Genomic DNA, 13,903 nt, shown 5'->3' on the forward strand with positions numbered 1-13,903 from the left:
TGAACCACATCACGGTCCAGAATTTAAATATGTCAAACCACCAAGACTGAAGGAATATTTACTACAGAACCAGGTGAGCTCCACCTGCTCACACTGTCTCCATACTCACTCAGAAACTCGGTGGAAGTCTGTGTTCCGCGCACACGCGCTCTCCTCTCCTCCAAAATGGCGCGGTAATGGCGGACTCGCTGCTCCGCGTGTTGGTCTCAGTGGTGCCATGGTTTAGCTGAACTACGAGCTGAAACCAGCTTCAACACACGGCCCAGCGTCCGGTTTTATCAGGTTACGCACTGACTCAAAGTCCCGGGTCTTCACCTGATGAACAGCAGTAGTTCACAGATTTAAACGAACTCACAACCAGCGTCTCCGTATCCACCTGTTCCTAGCGGCCTCGCGGCCTGCAGCTGCCCCTTTTAAGTCCGACCCTCTAACAACCAGGTGGGTCTTCATCTCTGATTGGCTAATGATTGGCCAGCGATAATTGAGCCAGACCATAATATTACAGGTCATGTATTACGAAACAAACCAATAGGGGTGTGTGATACTGCAAAATGTGGTGTACCAAGCAAATACTGGGCCAGTACTGCTGATATGAATACTTTTTTGCTCAGAAAAGCAGCTTATAATCACCATTATCACCTCTGACAGGTGTGTTAGCCAGTGAAAATGGGACATTGCGAGAGTGGTGCGGTGTGCTGTGCTGTGCTGTGCTGTGCTGTCCATTCATTGTCTGTACTGTTACTGTAAAGCAGAAACCAAAATATATTCATGACCTTTGCGCGTCTGTGTGTTTGTGTCTAATAATAATAATAATGATAATAATAACAACAACAACAACAACAATAATAATAATAATAATAATAATAATAATAATAATAATAATAATAATAATAATATATAATAATAGTAATAATAATTTTCTAATTTCTTAGTCTTAAAGTTCGCCATGACTTAAACCAGCGTCTTTATGAGAGCTTAACAAGACAGTGGGCTATTATTGTCATTATTATTGTTGTTTTTATTTTAACCATGACCAGACAAGCTGACCCGTAACATAATCCGTTTCCATGGAAACGCTCTTAATACGGAGGCTCGTTTGGATATCAGGGGCTGAAACGCGAAGCGGCTAAGGAGCAGCAGGAGGCCATGGCTGTATAATGACAGACGTGGAAAGTGTCAGGAGTGACTAACAAACTTAGGGGGCGAAAAAGGCTTGAGAGCAAAAACCATCGCTTTTCCGTAAGCTCCTGGAGGTTTCACTGGACACAGCAAGATGAGTCTGGATAAAGCAGAGCTTTGTGATTCACTGTTAACCTGGGTAAGTTTCATATCAGCGAGGTTTAGTGGCAAGGCTAACAGCCGGCTAACAGGTGACAGCAGGAGATGGCAAAGTAACAAGAAAATAACGTTACTTTTGTGAGTGAAGGCTTCACGTAATCGATACAGAGATACTTTATTGACTGAGTAACTTAACGCACAAGCAGTTGGTAGGTGGGAAAGTTCTGTGTTTTGAAGCTCACTGTCGCTAGCCAGCCAAGCTAACTAGCTAGGAATACAGCCTGGAAGTTTGCCGTTTGTGGTCTGTTAGCTTGTTATCTGGGCTGTCAAACTGTCTGTAGGGTCAGCAAAGTTGGCTGCCAGAAAAACAAACCCAAATAGCTTAGTGTAAGCTGGGAGTCTTGTGCAGTAATGTTAGGCTATCCAAAATAGTTACTACTCAAGCTCAGGGAAAATCCACCTGTTTGGCACTTTTCCACACAGAGGCAAGTGTAGGACTAAACTAAGACACCTACTAACATGAATAGCTTGCTAATCCCTTATGACTGCTTACTTACATTTAAGTAGTGTTCAGAAAGACTGAATGGGTCTTGACAAAATCCCTGTTATTTGCCTACATTATTTGACAGTTGTTTTCTAATTTTCAGGCAACTATAATGTGATTTACTGCTTGTAGCAAATCACACAGATTATTATTTATGCACACATGATATATATGGGTATACACACACACACGTGAGTATCACATTCCTCCACATGTCTGTGTTTGGTCCTGTTTAGTTTAACCAATAAACCAAGAACTTAGACCCATTTTTGATGACCAGTCACACCACCATCTTGGAAATGATGTCATCAGTACACAAATCTACACATGGTCACATGACTGCACCAGGATGTTGGATGGATGTCACTTAGGCACTTCATGAGTTAAAAATCATGGATAAAGCTATGTAAGGAACTTTCCAGAACATCTAAAGGGCTATGGGTTAAAAGTTTCATAAAAATATGGCTGTGCATTAAATGTACATGTTTGTCGGATGTCACTTATTTAATGACTAATTTTTCACATCTCCAATCTCAGTTACAGACATTTCAGGTGCCATCATGCAACAGCAAGCACAGCCTAACAAGTGGAGTGGCCATTGCACATGTGCTGCACAGAATGTAAGGAGACACATATGTATCAGTCATTGAACCATATCTAGTTATTGTGTTTTTTCTGAATATTTAAGTATACAGCAAGAACTCAGAGGAAACAGCTGACAGACATTCATTCACAACCTACTCACTCACTTAGATTTGCTTATCTATATGATTCACACTAAATTGCCCTTTTGAATTGCACAAGGCCATTATCTAATGCAAATTTTTAACCATTTAATGTATAGGGCCTGGATTTGTGAGTTGTTTTTTTTCCCCCCTCGGAGTGAATTTGCCCAGCTGTGGCATTGAAGCAATTGTTGAGTAAACAGTCTCTCCAGGCCTAATGACCTTTGTAGCTTGTGTTTTCCTTATCCCCATACCCCCACTGATAAATAGACAACACAGGTATTTTTGGAACAAAATGCTTTCTTAAATTAAGGCCACTGTAACTGCTTCTTGAACATTATTCCCACATTTGACATGCAACTTCAATGAACTACTACTACTACTCCCACAAATGTCATTGTACATACAGTAGCAGAACATAAGCACATGGCTTCATTGCCCTTTGGCCTCCTGTGAATCTCGATGTCCGGAGATGTGTCGTCCTTGTCACAGGAGTTCTCTTGTGCTCTCATTAACAGAGACCCCTCTTGGTTTAATGAGACATGGCTAGGCAGGATCAAGGAGGAGAGCGGGGCCAACTGGCGCCTCAAGGTAATTTGTGAAACAGCAGGATGTGACACAGTACCCTACAGCAACCTAGAATAATCAAGATGTCTGATGTCTAGGCTTTTTTTTTTCACTTATTTTTCCTTGATGAAAATGGGGATCTAGATTGTAACTCTTGTTTTCTTCTTTCAGGTCAGCAACTTGAAAAAGATTCTAAAGAGCATGCTGGAATATTATCACGATGTAAGAAGATTTTATCAGTTTACTTTTTGCATTTGTGTTTGAATTTCTTGCTTTTCTTTTGCTAGATTTTAACCCCTATTTCCAAAATGTCAGACTCAATGCGGTTTCACCTTACTCTCAATGAACAGGTGCTCGGTCATCAAGTATCAGATGAACATTTGCCAGATGTTAACCTTATAGGAGAGATGGGAGATGTCACTGAGCTGGGCAAACTGGTACAGCTTGTACTGGGCTGTGCTGTTAGTTGTGAGAAAAAACAAGGTAAGTTATCTGCTGTAAAAGAAAGAAAACCAAGCAGATGCAGCCATCTGTGAAAACACACTGGATTAACTCAAAGTCAGTTCACATGATTCTTTTATGTTAGTCAGTCATGGTCTGCGCTTCAGGAGTTTTTCAACTGACCACATGCTCTTTTCCCCACACCAAAAAACATTTTCTATATTATTATTCAGAGGAGAAAGTAAAAAGTGACTTGTTATTTAAACTCTAGCTTGATGAGCACAGGTTCTCTGAAAATAGATGCAGTTCTGGTTTGGTTTTTAGGGGATTACTTGTGTTAATCTGTATTTGGCTGCACCGTCACTGGTCTCTGTTGTTGTTTTCTCCTAAACACAGAACAAATCCAGCAAATAATGACACTTGAGGAATCTGTCCAGCATGTTGTGATGACAGCCATTCAGGAGGTGAGTGAGCCTCTTGCTTATCCTTATCCTTGGTTCTCTCTACTTTGCAATAATCCCAGCTCTTAGTCATGGTGAATTCACTATCAAAGAAATCCGGATAAGCATAAGACTGAACGGCGTCCCAGAAACCCAACTCTGTGATATTTCAAGAATATGTTAAGCATTCCACTGACACTCATGAGACTGGAAAAAAAACATTATAAATGGGGGAAAAATGTATGTCAGGGTTTATCAAAGTTATCCATAAAATCCAATAAACCTGCTTTTTGGGAAATGCTCTTGTATTTTCCAATAATTTGATCTTTTCAGTGACTTGCTTTGTTTCAGCTGTTATCAAAAGAACCTTCATCTGAACCTGGAAGCCCAGAGACCTACGGTGACTTTGACTACCAGGTGAAACCCACAACAATTTCACTCTCCCCTCTGTATACTTTCTCTCCACTCAGCAGATCTGTTAGATCTTTCTTTTGTGTTTTCCCTCGTCCTTTCACTAATGTTTACTTCATACTACGACTAGTATGACATCTAGTCTCCACTTTCTGTGTTTGCAGTCCAGGAAATATTATTTTCTGAGTGAGGAGGTAGATGAGAAGGAGGACCTGAACCAGCGCTGTCAAGACCTAGAACATCAGGTTGGTTCATTAAAGTCTCAGACAGGAGATGGAATTACTGAATATAATTACATGGATTGGTTATTACTGAAAAACCGATGACCATAGATAGAATCAAAACAGATTCCATGAAAATCTTAAGGATTTTAACTTTTCAGCTGGTAAACTGGGGCTTGGGTTTGACTTATCTTCAACAGAACCACTGGCATTATCTCAATAGACAAACTATTTTGTGCTTTTGGAATAATAAAAAAAACATTTCAACTCGATGTGCACGACTTTTAGATACTTAGAGGCCTAGTTTTGCTGCAGTGTGGTTACAGCATGTTGCTGAATGTGTGTACCTGCAGCTTTTGTGCTCTGGCCCTTATTGATTAGCCCGCCTGAGACTTTGTGTTCCCATGGCTTGTTTTTGCTCCACTGACTGAGAAGGGTTTAATTTTGGCTTTTTTTTTTTTCCACAGAAACATTTTAGTCAATAGTTGCATAACATCAAGATAAAAGTGACACATCACTGCCTTGGGATGGAGCAGTAGCCAACAATAATTTGTACTGCTCTCAGCCCACCTGTTTGTTTACTTACATAGCCCACGCATTAGGGATTAGTCATTTGTGTTGTTTTGAAAGCTATTTACTGTTATTGGTCCCTGTGCTAAAGCATGCAATCTGTCCTTAAAGTTCAGTGTAGGGTTTTTTGTCGTATTCAAACTGGAAAGATGTCCAGCAGGTAAGTATCCAATCCCCTTTTCAATAGTGGAATGCCAGCTCGTCTAACTGTAACCTCAGTTCAGTCTGACTCCGACACAAACATTTTGTTACCGTAATACAACTTTAAACTGCATTCTCTCCCCTTCTCAATTCAAACCGACTTCATCAACCAACTATAACAGTATAACCAGTATTACTAATGGTCCTCAGTGAGCTGTACGTACTCATCTATTTATATCATGAGGATCTGGTTTTGACCCGAAGGCTAACGCTAACAACTCCACTATTGATTCAGTCTGCCTGAGACCATTGCACACCAGCTGACTAACTAGCTTTTGACGACTGAGCATGTGAAATGAGAACAAAGCATGTGTTCGAAGTCCTCTCTGCACTAAAGGCGGTGAGTTTGTCGCTGTGTCTCAGTGTTTTTCCTGCTTGAATCTGTTGAGGGCTATCATATGTTTGTTTTTGGATTGAGAAGATTTCAATTTTCAGCTATCTTGATAACATTATTCTGGAAATCAGCACTGAAGACATTCTCTGATGTTTTTGTGCATCTTCTTTCTCTTCTCTGTTTCCTCCCTCCTTATAGCTGTAGCTTCATCTCGTCTCTCAGCTGTCTAATACTAAATCTCCCGGTCTTCTTACCTCGTTTTGCAATGTTTGTCCTCTGTTGCTCTCTCTTCACCCTCAACAGTTATCAGTGGCGCTGGAGGAGAAGTCGGCCCTTCTGGCGGAGACACAAGCTCTGAAGGAGAAGTTGAGCCGCTGCGACTCTCTGGACGCCTCTACCACTGCCATCACTGGCAAGAAGCTGCTGCTGCTGCAGAGTCAGATGGAGCAGCTTCAGGAGGAGAACTACAGGTACACACACTCAGAGGTGCATTTACTCAGGAAAACAGTCCAGGGATTCAACCTAGAAGAGACAAATCGACAAAAAGTAGTAAGTAATCATAAGTATTCATCAGGCCTTTACATAGTAGACATGAGGGCATTGACATAGTTTGTGTAAAGTTTTAGAAGCATACCTTGCCTTGTTTTGTGTCTTATAAAGCATCCATCCAGTTTATTCAGTTACACAAACCACTGCTCTTCTCTTGTATGTCTCAGACTGGAGAACAGCAGAGACGACATGCGTGTTCGGGCAGAGATATTGGAGCGCGAGGTGGTCGACCTGCAGCAACGTAACGAAGAGCTGACCAGCTTGGCGCAGGAGGCCCAGGCCTTCAAAGACGAGATGGACATTCTCAGGTCACACCAGTATTCTTACAAAATCAACAAGTTGATCATGAAAAGACCAAAACCATCAAAGTATTGTCTGTTTGATAATAACTTGATATGTCAAACAGAAATTACTGAATACTTTAAAAATACATTTCTAAAGATTTGCCTCTTCAGTGGGAATGTATGGGCTTGGACCTGAGAGCCACAGACGGTGAAGGGAAGTTGAAGTGTTCAGAGAAGAACTAACGCATTGTTGATTTTGATCTGGTCCTGTGAAAGGATATATTCACAGTATCAAAAATGGCAGCAGTAGTTCATGTTTTATCATTTTACACTCACAGAAACAACTCCCACACTGCCCACACACAGACATCCATTCAGCTCCTCTCTCTGACATCTGTGTTGATAATATGAATTTCATGCATTGACACTGGCTTGCGTCAGAGTTGTTGGTTTTCAGCACTTAAGTACATATCCATACGGATGTATTGTGTTGAAGTAAAACTCACCTTCCTGTGCCGGTACTCAACACAACGCACACTCCTCCCCCTCAGGCATTCGTCTGACCGGGTGAACCAGCTCGAAGCACTGGTGGAGACGTATAAGAGGAAGCTGGAGGATCTGGGGGACCTGCGCAGACAGGTGCGCCTCCTGGAGGAGCGCAACACCGTGTACATGCAGCGCACCTGCGAGTTGGAAGAGGAGCTCCGCAGGGCCAACACCGTCCGCAACCAGCTGGACACCTATAAGAGACAGGCAAGCTGTGGGCTGAAGAGAGGAGGGAGAGTGATACTTGCTCCCGTGTTGACGTCCAAGTGATGTTAAACACATCACTTGGCTTCTGCACGTGTTTGGAAAACCTCGCAGTTTTTATAGAGCGCTCTTGCCAACACAGACTGTTGCTATGCTCTCTGACTTGCAGGCTCATGAGCTTCACACCAAGCACTCGGCAGAGGCCGTGAAAGCTGAGAAGTGGCAGTTTGAGTACAAGAACCTTCACGACAAGTATGACGCACTGCTGAAAGAGAAAGAAGTGAGTCGGTGAAGACCGTCAGGAAACAAAAGTTCAATTGTGGTGGGAGGAAAAAAGTGTGGTCATGCCACTTCCACAGGGCTTCTTCTGTGGTGTTTTATCACCGTTGTAGCATCTGTTTGTAGTGGCTCTGTCTCCTATCACGGTCACACACGAAACGCCCTGTGATTTCACTTTACAAGATGTAGTTTTTATCTCAGTGGCGGCAGTCCTCGTGTGCATCACCATTTGTTGTGATGATTACGGGACGCACACTGCAGCAGGAGGAATTGTTGCCAGGCAAATATCGTACTATTCTTCAGTGGACTCCCACGTCCAGTGTCAGTTCTAGCACCTTCTGCAATCTGACAGGAGTGATTAATGTCTTCTGTTACTTGTGGGCGTAATTAAGAAATACACACTGTACTGACATGTAGTTACATTTACATTCACTTCGTCCATGTTATAGTAATCTGATTGAAATAGTCTGCAAGTTTAAATACAGTGGACCCTTTACTCCGTGAGGCTTTAAGGTCGTGTTGTAATATAATGTAAAATGACTTCAGGTCAGTTTACATGTGTATACTGCAGGTGGTGTCCTCCACTGACTGGACTGACTTTGCAGATTCCATTAAAGGCCTGATAAGTCCTTTAACATACTCACCAAAGCAGGCTGAACTGAAGCTGAGGTCTGTGTGTGTTGTGCCCTGTTCCTTAGCGTCTGATCTCAGAAAGAGACACACTTCGGGAGACAAACGATGAGCTCAGGTGTGCACAGGTCCAACAGAGGTGTCTCAGTGGAGCAGGTGAGAGTTTAATTCTGTTCAATGTAGAAATAAATAAATGGCAGTGTGTTAAAAGAATAATCACTCGTGGCAGAATGCATGTTTTCCTTTCATCACAGTGTAATCCAGCAGTAAACCTATCACCTTTCACAGTTTTGGAGCATTTTGTCTTTTAGTTAAGTCAAATTTATTTATAGAGTATATTTACAAAACAACATGTTGACTAAGGTGCTTTGCAAAGACACATAAAATATGCTTATATAAAAATACAAATAATTACAAAACTGAATAGATAAAAAACTGTAAGAGATGCACTTGAACAATGTTTGGTGAAGATAATAATTAAGGGGACTCAGTGCAACTGTAATCCATTTCTCATGTGAAAGACCATGTGAAAGGTTTAAGCTGAGGAAGCTATTTCCTTAAATCTGCTAAGTTTCCCGTTGACACTTAATCCCTCTCTTTCTCTCTACAGGAGGCTTGTGTGACAGTGGTGTCACAGTGGGAAACCTTGCTGCAGAGATCATGCCTACTGAGCTCAAGTATGTCTGTTGTTATTATGCTCTGTGTGTGTGTGTGTGTAAGCTGTGGTGTGGAGGGGTTAATGTGTGCGTAGCAATTGAATTTGGCCGTAACAGATGAGATTTTCTCTCTAAACCTGTGAAAGAAAAAACAAAAAAAACATGAATTGGTGTCATTATCAGTTGCCCACTCGTACCCTATATTCAGCTTCTATAGCCTGAGATAAACTACTCTGCTGCTAACACAGCTACAAAAATGTATTTTTAGAACTTGAATGCGCAATAGGCCCCGAAATAGCAACACATGGCAGCAATGCACATTTGGCCTGGGCGTTGTCATATGGAAGGCTCGGTCAATTCAGAGCTATTTTTTCTTTTCTGTCTCCACCACTCTCTGACCCACTTCATCTGTCCCCCTGTTTCTTGTGCCCTCCTCTTCGCCCCTGTGCTTCACCTCCTATTCCCTCTGTCTCCTCACTCCTTTTGGCAGGGAGACGGTGGTGCGTCTACAGAGTGAAAACAAGATGCTGTGTGTCCAGGAGGAGACCTACAGGCAGAAACTAGTGGAGGTGCAGGCTGAGCTGGAGGAGGCTCAGCGCAGCAAGAACGCCCTGGAAACTCAGAACAGGTAGGGTGGGGGGCGTGTGTGTACTCATACATACACATACAGGCCAACGTGTTCAGCAGTGTTAAATAATCATTCCCCTTCTAGGCCACCATATTGTGTGTTCCTGGACGTTAAGCTGATTATTTGGCTGATAGTAGGAGTGATATCTGCCTAAATGTCAACTCACCCTCTGGACTGTGTGCTCAACTGAGCTGTGTGGGCTGGACTGGAGGACAGACAGCAGAAAGCCAGATTGTCCCTTGACTGTGTGTGTGTGTGTGTGTGTGTGTGTTTACATGCCTGTGGGCATGTGGACATGTGGGTGGACTGTGTGTGTGTGTGTATTGCAACACCAGGCCCAGGGTGTGGGAAGCATCCTCAGCAACAGTGACAGGAGGAGAGGAGTGGAGTGAGCATGCTCAGTAGAGCAGAGCAGTGAATGGCCAGGCAGCAGACTTGGTGGAATGGATGAACGCTGCCTGCAGGAGATGTACAAGGATTCGCACAATGCTTTGCAAACATCTTCCACCCACAGACGCAACTTAATAACCCTGTGCTTCATCTTTTGTCTCATGTTTTCATATCTTCTAACATCCCCCTTCTTTTTGTTTGTAGCTCTCTCCACAATGTTCCTTAATTTTCTTTTTTTTTTTCTCTTTGTTTCTTTGCTCTTTCTGTTCCTAACCCTTTCTCCATGTCCCTTCTCCACCTGTGTCTGCCTCCAAGGTTGAACCAGCAGCAGATCTCAGAGCTGCGTTCTCAGATCGAGGAGCTCCAGAAAGCGCTCCAGGAGCAGGACAGCAAGACTGAGGACGTGAGTGGAGAGAAAGCTGCTTCCTTCTCCTCTGCCTGCTTTTGTTACTGTACACTTACAACGTCCTTCATCACAAATCATAGTTTTCTACCATCAAGATGACAGAAGTTGATATATATATATATTCTAATTATCGATTGGCGTTAAATTAACAGTATTGCAAAACTAAAATGGCCAAGATACGACAAAGACAATCATAACATTCCTTGAATTGACGAAGTAAAAGTAATGCAAACACTCCATATGTTTAAAATCAGAATGTTTTCATGGCACACTTGAGTGCACTGAAAAGATCACTGTTGAACACTCAAAGCTGTCAAGGACTGAAGTGTCTGTTGTCCTACTTTTGATACATGTTGTGTGGGAATTTAACCCAAGTCTGCTGTGGTGATTCACTGTTAACGCCTGCCCCTCTCTGTCTGTCTCTCTCCGCCTGCCCCCATCGATCAACTCTGCCAAAATCAGGCAATCGTAAGTACGGCCCACCCTCTGTCCCACTGGCCCATGATTTAACTCTCTGACAGCTTGACTTTCACAGCTTATACTGTGTGTGTGTGTGTGTGTCTGTATTTGTGTGTGTGTGTTTGTGTGGCATTTATAAAAACTTATGAATTTAGAGTTAAATGTTTAATCCCCCCCACCCACCTCTCTTTTTCTTAGTCCTCCTTATTGAAGAAAAAGCTTGAGGAGCATTTGTAAGTATCCCACTGCTTCCTACATACCATTTATCCATCTGTGCTCCAAACATCAGTGAACTCTCACACTTTTGTTCTGTGATTATTTCAGGGAGAAGCTCCACGAAGCTCACTCAGATCTTCAAAAGAAAAAAGAGGTCATCGATGACCTCGAGCCCAAAGTGGACAGTAACAGTGAGTCATTTTTCTCGTTCCTTGCCACCTGCCACCGTCCACTCTTTTCTTCCCCTCTAAACACTTATTTTTTTTTCCTACCTTTCAGTGGCCAAGAAGATAGATGAACTCCAGGAGATCCTGCGGAAGAAGGATGAAGACATGAAGCAGATGGAGGAGCGATACAAACGCTATGTGGAGAAGGCGAGAACGGTCAGGCCACCTAAAACAGAACATGTTGTCATCAGCATGTGGCACTCTTACCAAAAAAAAAAAAAAAAGAAGGGGTTGTTTTTTCGTTTTTTTCACTTATTAAAGGGGAACTCCACTGATTTTTACACTTCAAAGCCTGATCAAAGGTTCACAGCAGTACTGCTGCATATGTGAAAAAAAAAAAAAAAGTTGTGTAAAACCGTTTGACCTGATAAACTACCTCAAATGTCACTAGTATCAGTGTTGGTTTGAAAATGGAAAAAAAAAATCTTTAGTTGTGGAGTTAGAAAGAAGTGAGCTTAACTCATCTCTGAAGCCCACTCATCATATCTGTTTGAGGTTAGCAGCAGGCAGAACACACCCAAACCCTTTTAAGAACTATCTATCACAAGTCCACCAGTGTTATAGAAGATTAATGCTAAATCTAGAATTCTCTTGTGTGCAGGTGATCAAAACCCTGGATCCCAAGCAGCAGCCAGTGACTGTGAGTCCCGACATTCAGGCTCTGAAGAACCAGCTGACAGAGAAGGAGAGAAAAATCCACCATCTGGAGGTACGAACCTTTAACATGAAGACACAAATGAGGTTACTCTGGCTCTGTCCACGCCCACTGATGCATGATGATCCTGTTCCTTTGCGCAGCATGACTATGAGAAGAGCAGAGCCAGGCATGAACAAGAGGAGAAACTCATCATCACTGCTTGGTACAACATGGTAAGTGAGCATGTAAACACATAAAAACATGTAGACGCACCTTCACATAAGACGATGATTCCTCACTCTTCCTTCATCTGTCTCTTTCTCTCAGGGGATGGCGCTGCATCAGAAAGTGTCCAGCGAGCGCACGGGACCCTCCAACCAGGCCATGTCCTTCCTCGCCCAGCAGAGGCAGTCCACCAACGCCAGGAGAGGCCTGACACGGCACCACCCGAGATAGAACATCCAGGCAGCAGAACAAGCATACTGAAATTTAAAAAAAAAAAGAAAAAGAGCATAGAGAGGATGAAGTGATCTACAGCAAACTTCATGTGAACTCCCTGAGACTTTGCCTTCATGCCTTCACTGGATCGCTGCACCTCACAGAGTAATTTTAATGCTGCTGTTGCCCCCTGCTGGCTCTTAATGATATGAGAACTTCCTAACTTTCTCTGTGGAGCCCCAGAGGAGAGAGATACCACTGAGTCTAACTCTGCTTTTGATTCAGTTCAGAGTTCGATTCAGAGTTAACCCATAGAAACAGAAATGACTGAAGAAGAAGGAGTTTGTAGGGTCTGAAAAGAGGCTGTCTCACCTTTTAAGGTGACTTTTATTTCCTCTTTAGCCTCTGGGACATACTCCTGTTTCTTTAAGGTCTCTTTTAAATCTTGTTTTTTTTTTTTTATATACATATATATCTTTTATGTTATACTGTAGGATGGAATGTGAACTAGTTTTGTCAAGATTACAGTTTAAAAGTGGCAGATGAGGGAGGTGTTATTAGGGATAGTATATTTACTCTTGTAAACGCTAACAAGGACATAAAGCTACAGAAGTTATAGGCTGAAAACAGATGCAGCCATTAGTACGTCTCTTAGGTTTTCTTCATTTGTTTTGAGTTTTCTCCTAATTTTCTTTTTGTCTTCTAGATCATGTGTTTTTGAGGTGAGTTTTTTTTTTGTTGTTTTAATTTAAAGGACCTAGAATAGATGTAAAGACCATGAGGGGTGTTTAATGGCTTTAGTCTTGTTTTTACTTTTCATTCACTTGAATCTTTGTTCTCTAAATGTAATATTCATAATAGGGATTTATTAGAGTTTTCAAAAGATACACCAAAGCACTTTCTCCTTAGATGGGTGAGTTTGTTCAGTGCCTCGTTAAATACTCTGGATGATGCTATGGATGAAACTGAAATTTGCATTATTTGCTCGTCTCGTTAGGCAAGAATACATTTTACTTAAAGAACGCTGCAGGTTCATTTTTATATCTCAACTATGTTCTCTTTTGTTGCCTAAGATTTTGACTTACTGTTTTTTTTTTTTTTCATTCCCTTCTCTCTTCCCAGAGAATGTATCAGGGTATTGGTTGTGGGTAGGACCTAATTGCACTCACCACTTTCACTGATGTGATAGTAGGCAACCGAAGGCCTCTTAAGTTTATCACAAAGACTGGAAAACACAGTGTGATTAAGTTCCTAATTATAATAACACTAAAAATAATGACTCAGCTAATTGCTGTTTACCACCACTGACCTCATTTTTAGTTCAGCTGAACTGGAAGGAAAAGAATTTATCAATACGCTGGAATTCTTTTGTTGTCTGTTGACAGGAAGTCAGAGGCAGACAAAAAAAGGTTGAGCCTGTGTTAGACGGCTCTTTCATCCACACTGCGTCTGCCTTTATTCACTACTGGTTAACTTTTCAGCAGATGTAGTAACTTTAGTCTGTCCCATGTCAGTAAGCTGCTGTTTTGTGACTTGTACTTCGTCCCTGTAAACTGTTTGTGCTATGATCTACACAGACCAGAATCCTGTTGTTGGGTGCACACATTTTTCTACTGATGTTT

At 42.1% G+C, this 13,903-nt stretch overlaps 1 protein-coding gene across 2 annotated transcripts; it reads left to right on the plus strand.

Moving 5' to 3' along the window:
• Positions 1 to 1,132: 1,132 nt before the first annotated feature.
• Positions 1,133 to 12,407, plus strand: LOC121198302 (protein Hook homolog 2-like). Of its 2 annotated transcripts, XM_041062323.1 has the most exons (23): positions 1,133 to 1,318; positions 2,360 to 2,442; positions 3,066 to 3,138; positions 3,286 to 3,336; positions 3,465 to 3,597; positions 3,952 to 4,019; positions 4,347 to 4,412; positions 4,571 to 4,651; positions 6,036 to 6,202; positions 6,449 to 6,589; positions 7,117 to 7,318; positions 7,485 to 7,595; positions 8,293 to 8,380; positions 8,835 to 8,901; positions 9,371 to 9,508; positions 10,214 to 10,301; positions 10,767 to 10,772; positions 10,962 to 10,996; positions 11,088 to 11,170; positions 11,259 to 11,362; positions 11,808 to 11,915; positions 12,005 to 12,076; positions 12,171 to 12,407. In XM_041062323.1, the coding sequence occupies exons 1-23, from the start codon at positions 1,274 to 1,276 to the stop codon at positions 12,297 to 12,299; spliced, it is 2,139 nt and encodes a 712-aa protein (XP_040918257.1). In that variant the 5' UTR covers positions 1,133 to 1,273; the 3' UTR covers positions 12,300 to 12,407. The 2 variants fall into 2 exon arrangements, with proteins under 2 accessions (XP_040918257.1, XP_040918258.1); XM_041062324.1 differs by lacking the exon at positions 10,767 to 10,772.
• The last annotated feature ends 1,496 nt before the right edge of the window (positions 12,408 to 13,903 follow it).

Source organism: Toxotes jaculatrix, chromosome 18 (genome assembly GCF_017976425.1).
Source record: "Toxotes jaculatrix isolate fToxJac2 chromosome 18, fToxJac2.pri, whole genome shotgun sequence".
NCBI classification, from domain to species: Eukaryota; Metazoa; Chordata; class Actinopteri; family Toxotidae; genus Toxotes; species Toxotes jaculatrix.

Bases quoted from the DNA above. Each gene is read 5' to 3' on its own strand.
- LOC121198302 (XM_041062323.1), top strand. From the start codon at position 1,274: ATGAGTCTGGATAAAGCAGAGCTTTGTGATTCACTGTTAACCTGG. The intron at 1,319-2,359 runs GTAAGTTTCATA...CTCCAATCTCAG, and splicing joins GTGATTCACTGTTAACCTGG to TTACAGACATTTCAGGTGCC. The intron at 9,509-10,213 runs GTAGGGTGGGGG...TCTGCCTCCAAG, and splicing joins GCCCTGGAAACTCAGAACAG to GTTGAACCAGCAGCAGATCT.